The 19,702-nt window shown below is 42.8% G+C and overlaps 1 protein-coding gene across 1 annotated transcript; it reads left to right on the top strand.

Annotated features, from left to right (window-relative positions):
- Positions 1–282: 282 nt before the first annotated feature.
- On the top strand, positions 283–19,569 carry atp6v1ba (ATPase, H+ transporting, lysosomal, V1 subunit B, member a). The gene is made up of 14 exons (XM_067236083.1): positions 283–477; positions 8,870–8,925; positions 9,082–9,180; positions 9,619–9,712; positions 10,455–10,532; positions 11,158–11,297; positions 13,422–13,523; positions 14,374–14,471; positions 14,879–15,002; positions 16,321–16,471; positions 16,775–16,857; positions 16,970–17,074; positions 17,242–17,371; positions 18,527–19,569. Exons 1-14 carry the CDS (start codon positions 369–371, stop codon positions 18,667–18,669), a joined length of 1,512 nt encoding a protein of 503 aa, XP_067092184.1. The 5' UTR covers positions 283–368; the 3' UTR covers positions 18,670–19,569.
- Positions 19,570–19,702: the final 133 nt, after the last annotated feature.

The raw sequence follows: 19,702 nt of genomic DNA, 5'->3' as shown, positions 1-19,702 counted from the left end.
TAACTCAACACATACGTGAATGACCCATTGGTAACGCCCATATATGCAAAAATGACACCATACATGCTTTGTCTAAACACTAACTTTCTCTATCCAAATGCTATGCTTTTATAGTAGGCCTCTCAGAACAGTCAGGACATCTTTGTACCAGCTTCAGTCTCCTGACGTGCTGAATTGTGTGAGTCACACAAAAAGCGCGATCACGCCCGTGTGAACGCGCGGCTCTTTCGTAGTTTCCGGTTCAACATCCTGATTCCAATGTCATATGACTAGCTAGCAACACAGTACCATTGAATACCCTTAGCCATCATCAGTACGTCGTCAATACTGTAGACTAGCACAGGCTCCCTGGTTTAATTAATTCTACAATGGCAACATTGGTGGGAAATAGGTTGATGGACCTTAACGGCCCCGAAGCTGCAGCAAGAGAACATGCACAAGCTGTCACAAGAAACTACATCTCACAACCAAGGCTGAGTATGTACTCTGCTAGTTGCAAGCTAGAAATTATTTGAAGCTAATATGTTAGCTAGCTAGCTGGCATGGATGTGTGCACAAATCTAATCATTACATTGAAATGGCAATGAATGTACAAATATACAGCCACTGCTGTTGCAAATAAAATGATAGCACATCGTCATACAAATGTTTGCCAGGTGTTAGAATTTGCTGGCTAACGCTATTAGCTTATTAGCTTCAAGCTGACGACGTAACGTTGATATCGATTGGCCCTGCTCTGGCTAGCTAGCACCTTGTTTGCTAATGGTATTCGCTTACTTATTTGGATAGATGGAAATGTAAAATTACTACATTTCTAACTACAACATTTTGCAATCGATGTATAACTATGTAGCTTAAAACGTGGCAGTAATGTATTTCATAGTTTAGTCGACGCCAAGGCAGCTAGGTAATAATAATAACGAATCCGTTTTAGTGAGTGTCAGTCTTAACACAGCTTGCTATGCAGGCATATTAGCTAGCTAGCTAACTTCTTGGTTACGCTGACAGCTGAATAATTGTTTTGATAAACACTTTCTTGTTTATATAATGTTCATTGGTTTTGTCAGTTTAGGTAATTATCATGATTTGTTGCTAATTATTTCGGGGATGGGACATGAGACAAATAACGACAGATGGAAGTAAGTGATGATCCTTCGCGTGACATCATCACGTGACACTCACAAGGTTGCAGCTGGGAGGATGGTGACATTTTTATTCCCGTTACATTGATTTAGGTCTGCATAATATCTCTCTCGACATAGTTTTGACAATTGCACTTCGTTATAACATGATCCTGCATTGTCTCTAAGCACATTGATAACTTGAAAGACAACCAAGGCTAGAGTTCAGATTTCCTACATTCATTTGTAGTATCAGAATCAGAATCGTGTTTAATGCCAAGTAAGTGGTCTCAAACAAGGAATTTACTTTGGTGGGCAGGTGCATACAGTAAACACAATAATTGTGTAGAGAAGTAATAGGGATACGCTTTGGTTTTGGTCTTACTAGTAAATGTAAGAATAACATGGTTAATTACATAATGGAATAATAATGGAATGGTTACGTAGACAAATACCATCTATTCCATTTCTTATGTTCCTTATGTTTTCCACAGCTAATGGATGTTTTCCACAGCTAATGGATTCAACATCCATCTGCGATATGCAACAGTATTTTAACAGAGGTATAGGATATTGGGAGGAGGTTGCCTTTCAGGCATAAAGTCTGCACCAATGTGTGAAAATAGCCAAAGGCAGAGACAGCCTGCTTATTTTTGCTGTGTTGGTTGAATGTTGAGCATTGGTGAAACTCATTTTCAAGACAAGCTCATTAACTGCTAGCCCCAAATTGCCCAATACTGGCGTTTCTAAGATAAACCCAGGCTGTGGTTTCAGTGACTTGAAAAACACTTGCTTTAAAGTTAGTACTGTACGTAATGTACTGTAATGTTCCTATACATTTGAATATTTCTACACAGTTTATGGCAATACCTTGTGAACTAAAGAGTTAGATGTGTAATATTTCTTTATGAAAATCCTGTTTTTGGGGTTGATTTTGGATGGTTCTCTTTTATTTACCTTTGCCCAGGACACAGAGGACACCTACACTCCTTCCCCAATCCATATATGACCATATATGTTAGTCACTGTCCCTCTTATTCATTTACACCTCAAACATGGCCTATCATGGGAGAGCAGCCAGGTAGTGTTTTTTCTTATAAGTGTCAGTAAGGGAAGCATGGACTAAAAGCCTCTTAGCAAACTGGAAGGAAATGACTTAATGGAGCCAAGGCCATCTGAAAGCTAAGGGGTGAAGACGTTGTATGTGTTAGAACCCCCATCCTGAAACACGCCTCTCCCATCCTACTTTTCAAATGTCCTCTCTAATGTAGGCAGGCCAGATTGCAGCATTTTTACTCTCTCCAAACAACTCAACGAGCAGCCGTCACTCAGAGTGCATACTGATAGTCCAGCATCAATTTTAAACCCAAATGACGAACAGGAAGCAAGAGCAATCTTTCAGAAACTGTTTAGCCTCTCTGCTGTGTTTGTCTAGAACTGGCATGAGCCAATACTAGTCGGTTTCAAAGGATAGGGTTTTGTGTTCTAAGCAAAAAGAATAGTAAACGGCTGTAAAAAGCCAAGCTTGTCACCCATGTTGTCTCAGTATAACAAAGCTGTTTCATGAATGATAATGATAGAACTCAGGCTTTTTAGAGTTAATTTATATGTGTGCGTTACACAGATAGTTGGCCTAGTTAGAAAAACTATTTCACAGGCGTATGCGTACTGTAACCTGTGGGTGAAGAAAATGTTTCAAGCATTCATTCCCAAAGCTTGAATACAGCCCATAAGATCAAGACGTTCCAATGCTTTGGATAACATCAGTGGCTTGACAGGCTTCTGAAAGAGGTGGTGACAAGATTCTATAAGGCGGGGGTGGAAAATAAACAAATAAAAGAGGTGTACAGTCAGAGCAAGTCCTAAGATATAAAGGTCCTTTGTCTCTCACATGTCAATCGCAACAAAGGCAATTAACCCACTAGATGGCTTGCCATTGTTTTAGCTGCACACAGACATTTAAATGCTATAAAAAGACATTGAACAAGGCAAGATGTTTCCTTTGTGAAAAGGCAATTAATGGTAATGATGTAGGCTTAGTTATGATAAACAAATGCCTCATCTGTCACCATGGAAAGTAAGTTCTAAAAAAGAAAAATCCCCCCCAATTTTTATGTGCATTTTTTTTGTTCATTCTTTCAGTTTTTCAAGTAATTAAGGAGTTAGCTTGTCAGTCAGAAATAAATGATTGCTGTGGGCGTTGCTGTCTTCCTGAAAGAAACTGTAAAATGTGGGCTAGTAACTTGGAGCAGTATTGGATAGTGATAAATGTATTTAAGTGAGATCTGATACAATTCACTGGCTATCTGTTGTTCTCCTCTGTGTCCTTCACAGACGTGAGCCATAGAGAGAAGTGAAGCCAGCGATTTTCCACTGCACTTCTCAAAAAATCTCCCCGTCATGCTCCATGATGACTTCCTTTTTAGTTACCATACAGGCTGGTTTTCCCCTTCCCTGCCTGTGACCGTGAATACTGTTTTGTTTTTTTTGTGCTTTAAGTCTCTTCTAGGCCTACATCTGTTTGAGAGAGAACAGTTGGTTGCGAATATTACGGGTTACAGGACTTTCGCTAAAGATGGCCATTTGCCCCTGCCGACAACAAGGGGTCCAGTCTCTAGGCAGGCTGCCAAAATTGTGGAGAAACGCACCCCTCCACCCCATAAACGAATGCAAACTGTTGTTTTGACATGGCGCCTGTTTTGATCTACTGTAACTGGTCCATTTTTGCCACCTTTGCATCGTGACTCTGGGGTAAACCAGCTGTCCCTCTTTATAGGCTGTGTCACCCCATCAGTATGCTCCCTGCCAGCAAAAAGACCCCACAGATAAGTGTTCCCTGCCAGCCAATTCTCTCCCGTCCAAGTCTGATTACATGCTCTTCCAATCAATGCAGTCAGGTGGGGAGTCCTCTTTACATACTAGGGCCATCTACCTGTGGGGTTAAAAGCATGCCCATTTGGTTGGGTTGCCATCACCATGAGGAGCATTGTTAGTGAAGGGTAGTGACGGCACAGTGGAATAGAATTTCTGTGTAGCAGGAGATGGACTTAGTGGCTTTGTTTTAATGGAATGTCCTTGTATTGAATATTTACAGAGTTAATATTGTAATAAGTGTCCTAGAGATTTTAAGAATTCCATGCATGTCCAAAATGTTCACCTGCTTAGGTTTATCAGAAAGGTTTTGGATATGCTTTGAGACAAATTATTCTATTGGCCTAAACCCATTTTTCATTGTTGAACTAGATACAAGTGAGTTCTATTTGACAACAAATGTTCTGTAGGCATTTCGAAACAGATGTACACAGTCAATAAAGCAGATGTGCTTCTATTCAGACAAGCCTTTTGTATGAAACCCAGGCCTAATTAGACTACAATGTTGGATCAAGTAAATGGATCCCATTTAATTTCCCTCAATGAAATGTCTGTTGTTCAACTTGTCCTTGTACTTCTGAATTGTATATTCAACTGATCTCTACACATCTTAGTAAAAAAAACGTATACTAACAATTTACATCTGCACACCTATTGTCCACACTATTGTGACCTCTGCTTCTATTTTTTTATACTATTTAGTACAATTTTTGGTGGAGTCTGAATGAATCAGTTTGGCAAGAATAGTGACTGGTTCCCCAATGATGCGGTCAGTATCTTTGGTTAAGCTCTCTTAGGAAAAAGATGTAGCATTGCCATTGGGCTCTGAGCTTTGTATTGTGAAAAAGAAACTTTTCTTCCAGAGTTCCAGACACCTGGGATGGGGAATTTGGACTTTGTTTGTTTTCAGACCAAAGGAGGGAGAACAGGTTGAATGAATCAGGTTCTAGGGCCATGCTAGTGATTGGATCTGATTATGTCGCTGCATGTGTGAGGAGTTGGTTCCAGGGTTGAGGCTTGAATCCATCCCATTTGCTACAGTAGCTGCCAGTTGTGAGGATGCATCTGTGTGCTTGTGGCCGGACAACAGTTAAACATGGGACTGGGAGCCCTGTTTACATCCACAGAGCACCACTGCTTTGTTCATGGATGACCAAAGGATGATGCGACCCCCCCCCCCTCCCCCCCATCTCCATCCCAACACCCCACCTCTCCTTCCCCCACCCTATACTCCCCCTCCTTACCCCCCCCCCCCCCCCCTCTTTTTTTTCAGCTGGGAAATTGAATTGTGTTGGAATGCTCTGTGCCTCCTTTCTCTGGCACTTGAATGGGCCCTTTAGTATTTCACACCAAGGTGTCCTTCAGGGTGCGAGGTCAGGCTACCAAAACAGCTTCTAGTGGCGGATTAGGACCAATTAACATCTATATACACAAAGGACTCTGGCAGCTGAACAGGCCGCAGGGTGACCCACACTGCCGTTGCATGCCAAGCCAGGGGACCACCGCACTTGAGCTCAAGTAGTAAAAGAGGGGTGGAGAAAGTTTTTCAAACCTAATGGGAAATGTTGCTACTTCACACCATATGAATGTATAGTCCCATTGATTAATTGTTATCTTGTGAAATGAGCGGGCAACTGAATTTTTGGGTTCAGGCTGCAAAATAAGAAAGAATTTAGCTCTGCGTTAAAGAGCTACTATTTTATAGAAGAGAATATGACTTCTTGTTTCTTATTAGCAAAGTGTTTCCTTGAGTTCAGTTTATTATTTAAGTTGTTTGGTTTTATAGGTTGTTCCCTTGATTCTTTGTTTGTATATGGGTGCCCTATCCCACCAACTACCCTCCTTTGAGGGAATGCAACAAATGCCTATATTTACCCACAAGAAATCAAAATATGAAGTCCTTGTAAATATCTAGAAATTGCTTTCACGTCCTCATTACTGTTTCCAAAAATGTTCCATTAGAGCTTTGTGGACTTTGAAATATTTCTAAGAGGTTGATGCACAATTACACAACTGCAATTTTCTCGCATCATAATTACCACCGCCCTTCAGTAAATAGCCATATGTATCTCTTTTGAGACATATGGGCAATTTGTAGGCTAAGTGTAGCTATTAAGCACATTTATAAACACAACCCACTACTGAACAGGACGCAATTTGTCTGTGGGAATGGAGGGGAGGGGGGATTGTAACGTCTTGGAAAATTTCACTGAATTTGCACAAAGCATAATGTATGTTCCTGGCCCTTGATAAAAGGGATATGGGGTTTTGTCGCGAGGCCGAAACACAATTATGTCAATCATGATGCTTATCCTTTACTTATACAGCTGTGATTGTAAGGCCTGATGATCTTGTCGTCCCACCAAAGTGCGTGATGATTCGCTGTTTAAGATTCTGGGCAGGGAATCAGAGACTCTTGTTTGTGGTGTATCTGTGGCCTTTGACCTGAGGTTTGGGATCTGGTTTTATTTTGGAGTTATTAATGAATTTAGAAATTCTTTACAGTTTGTTTTTATTAGTTAGTTTATTCTGTGGTTTGTTTAGAGTATTGACAACGTGGCCCTTTGCTGTGATGTAGAAACTTTCACAGCCTGAAGATCTGAAAGAATCGTGAAGTTTTCAAATAGAACGGTGTTGCATAGTTAATTGAAGGATCATTACAGCAGTGCCTTGGTGGGAGGGGGTGGGTTGTGTGTTAGCTTAGCACTGGGGCTCTAAGATGTTAATTCATGCTAGATGGCACATTAGTCCACATCCAAGGAATGTGATATGGAGCAGAGGGGATGAAGACGAGAATCACTTGGTGACTTTGCTATCACAAGGATATCCCACCATCAGCAAATCATGTTTCTACACTGGAGACAAAGTAAGAGGAACAGTTGTACTATATTCATTATACACTGCACCTACAATGCTGATTTGACAAAGCGGCCACTGGAGAGAGACAGTCCACTCAGAAAAGTAAAGGGCAACTAGCTCCCCCGTGTTGTGGTGCTCCTTTTATCACACTTGGAGCTCTTTCTCCGTCTCCTCTCACCGTCTCCACCCTCCCACCCTGTCCTCCCCACCCCCTCAGCTCTCACAGCCTGTGGCTAATGGGGGGCGAAATGCAGGTGTGTGGGAAATGGCTCAAGCGCTATAGCGCATTGACAGGTTATTTCGTCGGGCGCCGCCTAATTAGTGGCATAGTGGATGCACCCTGCTAGGCTTTAGTGCTTCGTGTTAGAACCAGTCTGCTCTAATTTCCCTCGCGCCTTTGATTTTGGCGGAGAGATTGACGGTTCACCAAAAAAAAAAAAGGGGGGGGGGGGGGGAGAAACACAAGGGCAAGATGGAAGACCTGGTGGAAACAATGCTCTGCCGCCCCTGGTGCTCCTTGTCCTAGCCTTCCTCCCCGTGCTGTATGTGCGTGGAGAGACGGCCTGGAAGTCCCAGGCTGTTCCGCACAGACCCGGCCCAAATTGGCTCCAATGTCAGCGGAGCTAATGTTTTCCCAAAGAGATTGAATGGGACAGTGTTGTCAAGACCACACCCAGGTTCTATTATGCCTTTTGGTCATTAATGACTGGAAACAGCCCTCCCCCACCCATTGTCGTCCCAGTCAATCAATATCTATAAAGAGTTATGGTCCAGAATATTGATAAAGCTTCATGTTGTTGAAAAAAATAATCAAAAGAAAGTCACTGGTAAGATGAAACCTGTCACAGGTTTTGATCAGGCCCACAGACTAGCTGTGGCTCTTTCACGACTACATCATAGACACCTTTTTTACTTTTATCCACTTGCCTTAAATGGAGGCCATCAGACACTGGAAGTAGGACTATCTGCTGTTCTTAAGTGCCCTACATGCTTAGCTGGCAAGATGAAGCTGATGTGGCCCAATCTGCCTTTGGTAGAATGAGTCTCTGTGCAGACTGTGTGTTTTGAAATCAGGAAATATGTTGAAGCAAAGCAGACCACCCACACTTGTGTAAAGTGAAAGGATCTCTTCTGTCTGTTGGGCTTTGACCACTGCCATCGTGTTTGGGTCTCTAGTTATTTTTTTGGTGTGCAGTCAAATAAATGTAGACCTATTTACTTTTATTTTAGCAACAAACACTAAGCTCACGTTTGTCACTAACATGGTAGAGGCAAAAAATCTATATATTAATAATAACAATGATAACTTTAAAAGTATGCTTGCTATATGAAGCATGAAGAGGGGTACAAGGTAAATGAACCAAAGGATGACAGATAGCAGTGAATGTGTTGCTCAGTTTGCAGATGGGTGAATGGATTCTCCTGGGATAGTCCACAGTATACTGTATAAGCCCCAATTGCACAAATATTTGCACTACTTTAAATACAATCACCTTTAGGTACAATACCATGTCACAGTAATTATAGACTTTGATCTTCTAGGTATTTTATTTTATTTTGCCCTTCATGTAAAGTACATGTATTTCCTTTGACATTTGCCTGGCCTTGACATTTGATCATCTAAATGCGTGAAAGCCATTAGCCCCCCATAAAAGGTCAGTTTGTGGTTATTAACGTAGCCCTTACAGGAGACTTCATTTCAATTCTGATTGTCGGCTTTCACGCTAAAATAACACTAGCTTCATCCATAGCATTATTTTCCTAAGTCACTTCCACCTTTAATATTTCAGTGTCTCTGTACATCTTATAAAAAGCATTTAGTCAAAGCCAAGTTTTGTTTACATTTGACAGATGGAGTAGGTTTTCCGAGACTTCATTTTGAGCAACTAACTTTTAATTAGAGCGGAAGTCATGTGTATTGTTTTATAAAGACATTTATCAGATGAACAGGAGCTCTGAAAATGGGAAAGCTTTTTGTTGATATTTTGACGTGAAACTACTTAATTTCTCTATTTCAGCGTACTCCACTGTATCTGGTGTGAACGGCCCTCTGGTGATTTTAGATAAAGTGAAGGTGAGTTATGTTTTAGAGAATTATTTATATTTTTTAACCCTTTACCTATTTATATTTTTTCAAAAGAATTGGCGGAGTTAGTATTTGACCTTTCATTTTGAATCAGGTGTATGTCAAATGTTGAATGTTCGACAACACTTTGTCTTGTTGATCTAGTTTCCCAGGTATGCTGAGATTGTGCACTTAACTCTTCCTGATGGCACCAGAAGGAGTGGTCAGGTTTTGGAAGTGATTGGCACAAAGGCCGTTGTACAGGTAAGATGCCAGGAAACGCAGGGAACGCTCCACACGACAGACATATCTGGACAGATCATGTTCACACCAAGTGTGCTCACATCTAACTATGAAGGCAGGAAGCTGTCTGTCTACCAACGGGCACTGCATAAGCATGCACCGTTGCCGGGGCTCTGTACTAGTACGTCATCATTTTCAGAGACCATAGTTATACCTACCAGAAAGGAGGTAAGGTGTAAGATCACAATCAGAATCAGAATTTGGTTATATCCGCCATGTAAGTTTACACAAACACGGAATTTACCGGACTTTCACGGATACAAACCATAGTGGCTTAACTGCAGGTATTAAGCCACTGTAGTCTTCTGTAGTGCGAGTCATTTGATTTTAAAGACAGGACATTGTGCACATGAAAAGTTACAGTGAGCTGAAGCTCTCAACTGTCTTTTTTCCCCCCAGGTGTTTGAAGGGACATCGGGCATTGATGCCAAGAAGACCGCCTGCGAGTTTACTGGCGACATCCTGCGCACACCTGTGTCTGAGGACATGCTTGGTAAGACGAGCCTTCCACCGTTGAGCAAAGTCGCCCACCAGAAGGAAGCGTGAAATCCTTCGCTGATTAACCTAACATGCGTCTCCTCTCCAGAGCTTTCCCTGCATCTGGGTTTTCATCAGTGCCTCTCACTAGTTTTCACCCCTCTCACCCACAAGAGGAGAACATCGGCTGATAAGCGTTTCTCGCTAATTGCCCAGAATCCAATTGTTTTGCACTCTTTTAATTCAGCCGCTCCCACTCCCTGGTATTTCAAGCATGCACCATCTGCCTAGGAAGCAGAAAAAGAGGAACAGAAACATGAGACGTGCACAGTTTTTAGTATGTCGCAAAATTAAATATATTTGAACTTGTGTTTTTTCTGAAAATAGATGATTAATTTTTTACTTTGGAGAGGTCACTGATCTTAGGAGTGGATGAGTGGGGATCAGCGTTGCAGCACAGATCATGGCTGGATCATGCAAATCATACGAGATCCAAGATAACCTTTCAGGGAATACCGATGGGTGCATTTTAAGAATCTTAACAAGATCCGGCTAGCACTTCTAGACTAGACCAATGGACATGGGTTAACTGAAGAGGTCTTCATCCACCTAATCTATTTATAGATCTGTAAAACAGAACAAAGTGTCCTTCACAACTTGTAATGATGTTTGAAATCCATTTCCACGTACTCTGTGCTCTTTGTGCTTGTAATTCACAATGTGAATTGATGTGATATAAAGTACCTGTCACACTTCAGGGCGTGTCTTCAATGGCTCAGGCAAGCCCATCGATCGCGGCCCCAATGTACTGGCTGAGGACTACCTGGACATCATGGGTAAGATACAGTTACAGCTCCTACAGGTCATTTTTTAGTATAAAGTAAATGTCAGAAAAGGACAGTCTCTGGCTGTGTTAAGCATATGCCTTTTCTTTCATCTTCCATCTGTTGCATTCTCCTTTTGCACCTGTCCACGTTGCAACCAAGATTGATTTAAGTACAATAAATACATTTATCTCTTTCCGAATGCAAAGAGACACATTGATACGTAACCGTGTCTCCTGCTTTTCATCAGTTGCATAGTATTGCATTGCATGGTATGGTATGCATGTGAAATGAGAACTGATGCTGGGTAGGAGTTGAATGTGTTGACACTGCCTTGATCTGCATATCACAAAACCAAAGAAAAAGCCGGTCTTTATGCCTGCTGTCGAGTTCATATTTAGCTCCTTTCAAGTGCCCATGTACAAACAGGGAAAGGTAAGCAACAGCCTGTCCCTGGCTTTTATGTAACTGTACAATGTGATGGCTTAAAGACCCACAAGTCCCCTTCTAGTTAAGTAACCATATGTGTGCTCTTAGGTAAACCTTATTGACGGTTACTGCGGTAAAACATACAAATGTTCATAGGATGGACACTTATGGGGGTCTAAGAGAACCTTGTCAAATCGTCCATCCCCAGGCCAGCCTATCAACCCCCAGTGTCGTATCTACCCGGAGGAGATGATTCAGACGGGCATCTCTGCCATCGATGGCATGAACAGCATTGCCCGAGGACAGAAGATCCCCATCTTCTCCGCTGCAGGGCTGCCCCACAACGAGGTGAGTTTGGAGCCCGTGAAGCTGTTAAGGGTCAGGGTCGGCACGCAAACCAGACGGTGAAATCGCAAAGGTGCTTCATGTGAACCTGGAGGACTTGCCTTTTGTTAAGCACTTTCACCACTGATGTTTTGAAAGGTTTCTCCCCCCCCCCTCCCCCAATAACTCTAAAATGAAGAAACTGGACTCATAGAGAAGATTCTCCAGAGACAGTAGATTGTTGTTGCCAGGTGAAGCGTCATACGGTGGCGTCACATTTGTCATGCTGTAATCTGTCCATCCTGTTATTTCATGCACTGTCAAACACCTCTTGTGGATCTGTATATGTCTGAGTTAAAGGTGTGCCCACAGTAAATCTCAATAATGAGTGCTAATAGCTGGTGGAGAGTTAATTTCTTAGTCCCTGTAGTGTGCACGTTTGTAAACACTGGGATGTGGGTCACAGGGATGTGGTAGGAATGCAGTATAACATTTCCCTGCCTGTGGAAGGCAGTTTGTGACTCCACACAGAGCGCTGTCCTATCCCTTTTTCTACAGATGGATCTGTGTGACATGATTCACCTCTACATGAGATTTTGCAGGGAAAGGTAGTCGATTGAGGGCACATTGGAGAGGCTCTGTTTTCACACTGTGAAAAGAACCCCATCCTTTTTGGTATGAACAGAAAGGAATGGCAGTAAACTAGTAAAAACCGTTCCACCACAACCTTGAGCACCTTGTTTGACCTTTGGTTTAGAAGAAAATAGGAATTCTTGACTCACCGACACCCCTGCATTTTGAAACGAAATAATTCTCCATCCTCACGTGTCCCTGATGTGTTCTTTTCATCACACATCAGGGACAAGAAAAGGAGGCATGAGCACAGTTTCCCTCATCGGGAATAACAAACCACAGCCCCTTGACTTGAGAGACATGGCGAAAAGTTCACACTGTTTATTATCACACTGTGTCAAGACGGCTGCCTTGGAATACCAAAGAGCACCCTTGATTGCGACCTCAGAGCGAAAGCAGGACTGCAACGGGTTCAAAAGCGCTTACAGATGGAGTTGGTGAGAAAGAGGCAAATGAGGTCCCGACGAGGACCCCAAGGTCTAACTGCTAAACTAATTAAACTAATAAGACAATGGTGGCAATGAAGGATTAGGCGATCATGTGAATGGCACTGATTAATATAGGATCGGTAGCCCATGCCATGAGACTGTTAACGCTTGAGGTGGCTGTCCTGTCACCGGACATCACCATTTACCAACAGCCTCATTATGACCTTGGGGCCTAGACAATAGGCCTCCCCCATTTTCCAACTCCGTTTTTGTGAGCGGGGAAATTGTGAGAGGCCCGTGTTGTCCGTTAGCTAGGCCTGGCATCCAAACAGAACTTGCACAATAAGTTTAGAGGGACTTTAGTTCCTCAATCGAAGGCTTTTAAACCGTACATCCACAACATGGCACAAGCGCCAAAGCTCAAACTGTGTTTATGAAATGAGAAAACACCGGCGTTATTGTTTCGACTTGCTCTGGTTGCATGATCAAAATGAGCTGGGCTTGAATGAGAACCTGTCGCCTGTCAAAGTCGACTGTAAAAACAGTGGAACAGGAGCGCGCCTTGTCTGCCTAATGATGACAGTTGGCCTGGCATGTCTTTGGAGCACATAACCCCTCATGCCCCCCCCCCCCCTTCTCCGTCTCGTTTCATTAGCCAGATGTCACGGGGGTCATCGGCACACAGTCCCTGTATGGACCAGGTGTCTCAGCTCAGGGTGCACTGAGAGGTCAGGCCGGATCAGCGGACAGCCTGCATTACATTAAGCGATAAGCGTGAAATTCCTCCCCCTTCGACAATCATGTTGTTGCCCTCAAACTAACCGCCCTCCACCCGTACTGTATCCTTTGTTCACACACACACACACACACACACACACACACACACACACACACACACACACACACACACACACACACACACACACACACATACATACACACTAACAAAAGGAAAGGCATGGATATAGCATGAAAACGTGTCTCCCAACATTTTTGAAAAGCCTTATTGTTGTGTGCAGTTGAAGTGGCAAGTTTATTTATTTATCCTCTAAATTGTAATCAATTTCTCTGCTGTTTCCCTTTTCAGATTGCTGCCCAGATTTGTCGTCAGGCAGGCCTGGTGCAAAAGTCCAAGGATGTGATGGACTACAGCTCCGATAACTTTGCCATCGTCTTTGCCGCCATGGGGGTGAGGACGATGGCTTGTGATAAACTGACCCCCCCCCCCTCCCTCATTTCCCTCTTCCTCCTCTTCTCTCAGTTATTTTTTTTTTTTTGTCTCTGTTTTTCCTATGTGGTGTTAATCCCCCCTCTTAACCCCGGTGTGACACTCTTCCCCTCACCACTTCTCCCTCTCATTCACCAGGTGACTTGGTGCTAAATCTCCCCGTATTACTTCTGCTCCCCTAGGCAGGGCACGGCCACAGCGACAGGTTGCTTATTCTGAAGTCGTCCCCCCTTTAACACTCATCCAGTCAGTATCGAATTCTCTCCAGTTCAGCTGCTCTCCTCTTGACTATTTAACTCCCAGTCGGGAGGGGTAGGTGGTGGGTGTTTGTGACCTGTGACCGGGATGTTAGAGACCCTCCCACACCTCTGCTCCTCCCCCACCCCTGCCCTTATCCCCAACCTTCCCATATGATGTCTAATTCACACCCCATTGAGGACCTTGTAACACAAGCACTAAATCTCTAATGGAGCGTGGAAATTCAAGGCAGATGGGTATGAATAGGGATTTGGACACATGGACACTCACATTCTCAAAAAAGAAACCTCCAATTAAGGAAAAAACACTGTATAAAGCAGGTGATTTTAGCAAATTATTGAATGTTTTTACAGCACTGGAAGATATCAGGTTTACCAGCATATAAAAGAGGCTCAACAATTACTGTGTCGTTTGCATCCTTACACATGGGTAATCTGTGAATACATGCATGTCTAAAAAAGATGTTTGTAGAGACAATGGATGCATAATTTTTTAAGGATTTCCACTGTTCCAATCCGAAACTAATTTTGTTCCTCACTTTTCTATGCTTCAGGTCAACATGGAGACGGCTCGCTTCTTTAAGTCAGACTTTGAGGAGAATGGTTCCATGGACAATGTCTGCCTGTTCTTAAACCTGGCCAATGACCCGACGTGAGTTCCCCACACCCACACACATCTCAGCACATCAACAATGCACTAGCTGCTATAAAGTATTTTGTATTGTACTAGCGACTCAATAAGTATTGTAGAGGCGTCAGGTGGCTGAGTGGTGAGGGAAGCAGGCTAGTAATCTGAAGGTTGCCAGTTCGATTCCCGGCCGTGCCAAATGACGTTGTGTCCTTGGGCAAGGCACTTCACCCTACTTGCCTCGGGGGGAATGTCCCTGTACTTACTGTAAGTCGCTCTGGATAAGAGCGTCTGCTAAAATGACTAAATGTAAATAAAGAACAACCTACCTGTTAAATCACCTCTTGGTGGCTGTACTGCATGTGCTGTTTGAGAGACTTAACAGATGTGCAGAGGCCAAATTCTCTAACGACAGTTTGTCATCCAATCAGGATTGAGCGCATCATCACTCCGCGCCTGGCTTTGACCTCAGCAGAGTACCTGGCCTACCAGTGTGAGAAGCATGTGCTGGTTATCCTGACTGACATGAGCTCCTATGCAGAGGCTCTGAGAGAGGTAGGGGAACTTAACAAATTCTGAATGGAACATCCTCAAAGTATGTTATCTTGGCAGAATGGCCCTGCCATTTGATCCTTTTGATCTATTGGGGCAAGATCGGTGTGATTTCTGAAGCATACATGTCCAAGTTGGAAATGGCTTTTAGGCTTTATCTATCTAATACACACACCGAGGGGTCCTAATAACACGCCTCAGGAACACACAAGCGCCCCTCAAAAACCACCATAGAAACCATTCACCAGTGGTCAACATTACCTGAGAGGAAGTGGGCTGGAACCGCATGCACATATACATGCCTCTAACCTCTTCTCTCAAAAACATCTGTTAATGTGTTGATTGAGTGATAAGCTCACTATGGTTTCCTGTGTTCTGTTTGAGAAAGGCTGGATAATGTGCCCTTCAGCCAAGATGTCTTAACGTCATTATTCCCCTGCTTAGCATGGAAGGAAAGAGGAGGCTTTTGATTACACCGCCCTCTCCCATGCTTTTTTTCTCTCTCCAGGAGTCAGGCCTTCTCCCCTCCTCCTTTTATGGCTATAATAATCCTTTTATACAGCAGAACATGTTTTGATGATTCAATGTGTCAGCAGCACAAAATCAGGTTTTAAATAGTTTATGCACATGTGAAAGCATGGCTGCCTCAGTGCATTGTCCGTTCGTGACCTTGGCACACGTGCTGTATCAATAGAGCCATGGCTAAGTCTGTGGCTTGTCTGGTATTTAACCACTTACAATGAGCGAACGGGGCATTTTCATTTAACTTGCGCTCCCATTCACTTTCGTGAAGGTTGAGTTTCAAAATGAATCCACTGTTTACAAGTGTCAGGCTGTCTGTGCAACCTCCACAGGCCAGGGTAAATGCAAAACTGACTGCACTGAATATAGCTGTAGAATTGACTATGAACGTTTGTCATTCTTAAATCTTTTCTGATGAGAAAATGGCAGTGCTTGACTGCTCCAACCTACTTGTTTCTTTAAACCGTGTGCATCAGAAATAACAGGTGGTTACTTCAAATATCTGTTTTTAATACATGCTTATTCTTGATACAGATATATGGAATGTTTTTCCATGATGGGGAACATCCTTGAATTGAACTAAACTGTATAGGGTTGCATGTATAATTAGGATGTGGTAAAACAAGTAGGTCAACTAGATATTATTTGTCGAAGTTTTCACAAACCATGTTTTGGAGCTTTATTGATTTTTTTGCTCTTTTATTGATCCAAATCCTCCAAAATGAACAGACTTACCATTTAAAGGAGACGCGAAGGCATAGAACCCTGTGGATTTCTGTCTGCTCTCTTGTCCCTGTAGGTGTCTGCTGCCAGAGAGGAGGTCCCTGGACGCCGTGGCTTCCCTGGATACATGTACACCGATCTGGCCACCATCTACGAGCGTGCCGGCCGTGTGGAGGGCAGGAACGGTTCCATCACCCAGATCCCCATCCTCACCATGCCCAACGATGGTGAGCGCATGCAGGCACTCTGAGTAGATCATTTGCTTGCCACACAAATGGGAGACTAAATGTAGAATAGACCAGGAAATATATATGCCGTACACTGATGCTGTAGGTAGACGGGTTGGGTTGACAGAACTTTATTGATCCTGGAACATCACGCCAAAACACCAATAGTGTTCCTTATAGACCGCGAGTCAGCATAATGAGCACACAGTGGCAGCAGCCTGGTTACATGTGTATATTATTCTGCAAGTTCTCTTAAGACCTGTGTTGTGAGGTTATGGTGTTTAACTCTGTTTGTTTTAATAGACATCACCCATCCCATTCCTGATCTGACTGGATACATCACTGAGGGCCAGGTCTATGTGGACAGACAGCTACATAACAGACAGGTACTGGATGGAATGTTACACCGGTTTGTTTCCCCATCAGTACTGTTTTAGGTGAGATTTTAAATATGCAATTGACCTTGATTGAAGCCGGGGGATCCCATCTCACTTTCAGATCTATCCACCAATCAACGTGTTGCCCTCTCTGTCTCGACTGATGAAATCTGCTATTGGTGAGGGAATGACACGCAAGGACCATGCCGACGTCTCCAACCAGCTGGTAACTGCCGAATTCCCCGCACACACAAACCTGACACACAGACCTGACCTGGGGTCCGGAGCTTTTTTCAGGTCTCTGTGAATGGTAGTAAGCTCCCCTAGCTATGTCACGCTAATCATGTGATCTTCCGTTGTTGCTCTGTGCTTTGATCTTCCCCCTTTTCCCAGTACGCCTGTTATGCCATTGGTAAAGACGTGCAGGCCATGAAGGCTGTGGTGGGAGAGGAGGCCCTCACCTCAGACGATCTGCTCTATCTGGAATTCCTCCAGAAGTTTGAGAGGAACTTCATTGCTCAGGGTAAAACAGCCTCATAATCACACAGCTATTATATATATATATATGAGTACTGTAGATTTTTTTCGGGGGGAGGGGTGACATGACGAAGATAAGAGAGTACAGGTATTGAGTTTCCAGTTTTCATGGCATGATGAGGGTCATACGGTGAACTCGGCAGCAGCGTTACATGAACTTGCATGTGAAATTCCCAGGGGGCACATGACTCTGTGTTGGGGTGATTAGGAGTGTTGGCAGGCTTTTCACACCGTTAAGTGAGAGGCATTAGATAGCACCCAGACAGGTCAATGGCACCCTTCTGGCTCTGGCGGCTTGTTCTCTGAATTTATCTACTCGTCAAAGTACCGCTTCGGAGGGGTATGCATGGCTTAATTTGGCTTGACCTGAGGTAGTTGACATGGAGAAAACAAAAATGCATAATTCAGTGCCGTGTCGGAGATCAATATATAACGGCGTTACTCTCAATTCATGCATTTTAGGGGGAAGAAATTGTTTGTTTTTCGATGGGATATTTATTTCTACGATGCCTAGGCATCTTTGGTTATATTCAGGTCCTTTGTTGTTCTTGTAGATTTGTCTGTTGCTCTTCCATAATATTTCTAACTGAAGAGAGGAAGCAACAACACAATTTTATGAAGTAATTAGATGAAACGAATAAAGTCATAGAGCCTTTTGATAAAAGACAATTGTAAACTTTCATGGCATATTCATAGATCTTTTTCATTTAGCCAGTAACATCTCTAAGAGTCCTTCAGAGATAATGTTTTGCCAACCTTCAATGCATTTATCCAAATATATTCTCTTCTATGTCCTTGGTGCAGTGAGATGTGCTAAAATGACAGGCAAGCATTTCCATCCCTCATGTTGATTGCAGAGAGCAATGGAAAGCTCCTATGTTTAATCATAAAATTGAAATAATCTAATTCGAAATTAGGAAGTCCAGGGTTACGGCAAAGTGCCGTTCATTCTTAGGACAATGAGACTTAGAAAAGGTATTTTATATTCAGACAGTTGTTGGAATATAATGCTGATTATTCTGCCATGGCCCATGGTTTAAACTGATATAATTATTGACTCAACACGTAAAAAATTAGAGGCCAGAAACATTGTAGGGCATGACCCATTGGATTACATTGTTCTGCTGATGTCCCTCCTCAGGTCCCTATGACAACAGAACCGTGTACGAGACTCTGGACATCGGATGGCAGCTTTTGCGTATCTTCCCCAAAGAAATGCTGAAGAGGATTCCCCAGAGCACCCTGGCTGAGTTCTACCCCAGGGAGTCTGCTGCCCGCCACTAAGAGGATGCTCTCAGGGATGTTCTGCATCCACCCCCACCTGATTCCACCCATCTCACGCCCCTGCACCCCAGGGGAGATACTCCACCTCCCACCCCTATCCCCACACAGAGAACAGAGCATTAATCTTGGCTCCCTCTGTAGATGTATTGTACTGTACCTGTGTTCCAAATCTTGTATTAATAGTGTCTGTGATTGTAATCTATATTTTATTCTTAAATGTAAACTTACCCTTAGAAAAATTATAGAAAAATACTGTTATTTATTGGGGTATGTTACTGCTGAATATATATTTGGTTTATGGTATGTTTTCAATCCAACACAAAAATGGAATTGAGCCTTTAAAAAAGAACATCCTTTAAAATTCCCAAAAGGGAATTGCTGTTATAAGGCTATATTGCAATGGTTTTAATTGTCCAGTGTACATTTATCATTTACCTTATTTGATTTGGATGTAAGTGAACAAAGTATTGATTGCAAAGATCTGATAGAATGTGACTATTGTAAACCAGCTTGTGATCAATTATATTCGTTTGACCACATCATTGGTACTTCAATACATCATTGGTTTGGTGGGGTATTTGATAATGAACAAGTTGGTTAACTTGAAATGGATTTCAGTTGTAGATGTTGATTTTCCATTGAACCTAAAATGATTGATACCCGTTGCTTACTACTTTTTGCCCCTCGTGCTTGGTGTTATTATTTTGGAAAAAAAAGTGCAAAGGAAGTTTACATTGTGTTTGTCTGTTCTGTGTGATATGTGAAATGAGAAAAGGTATACTAAACATTCCCGTCTCTCCCACAGCAAATTATCTGTTTTGTTTGGATAAATTTAAATGTATCTGTATTGGTATTGATTCGTGTTTATCTGACCGTAAATACATTAAATTATATTAGAGTGGACAATGTTGATTTACTCGTCCTTAAATCGTCTGCTATTCATTAAATACAAATTTCCTTGGGTTTTCTTTACAAGGGCACTACTTTGTAAAAAATTAACAGCACTGAAGGACAATACCTGTACAGGTGTGTC

The sequence above is a fragment of the Osmerus mordax genome, chromosome 5 (assembly GCF_038355195.1).
Source record: "Osmerus mordax isolate fOsmMor3 chromosome 5, fOsmMor3.pri, whole genome shotgun sequence".
NCBI classification, from domain to species: Eukaryota; Metazoa; Chordata; class Actinopteri; order Osmeriformes; family Osmeridae; genus Osmerus; species Osmerus mordax.
Note: the sequence above shows the minus strand (reverse complement) of the source record. Positions and strands in the feature narration are given on the sequence as shown.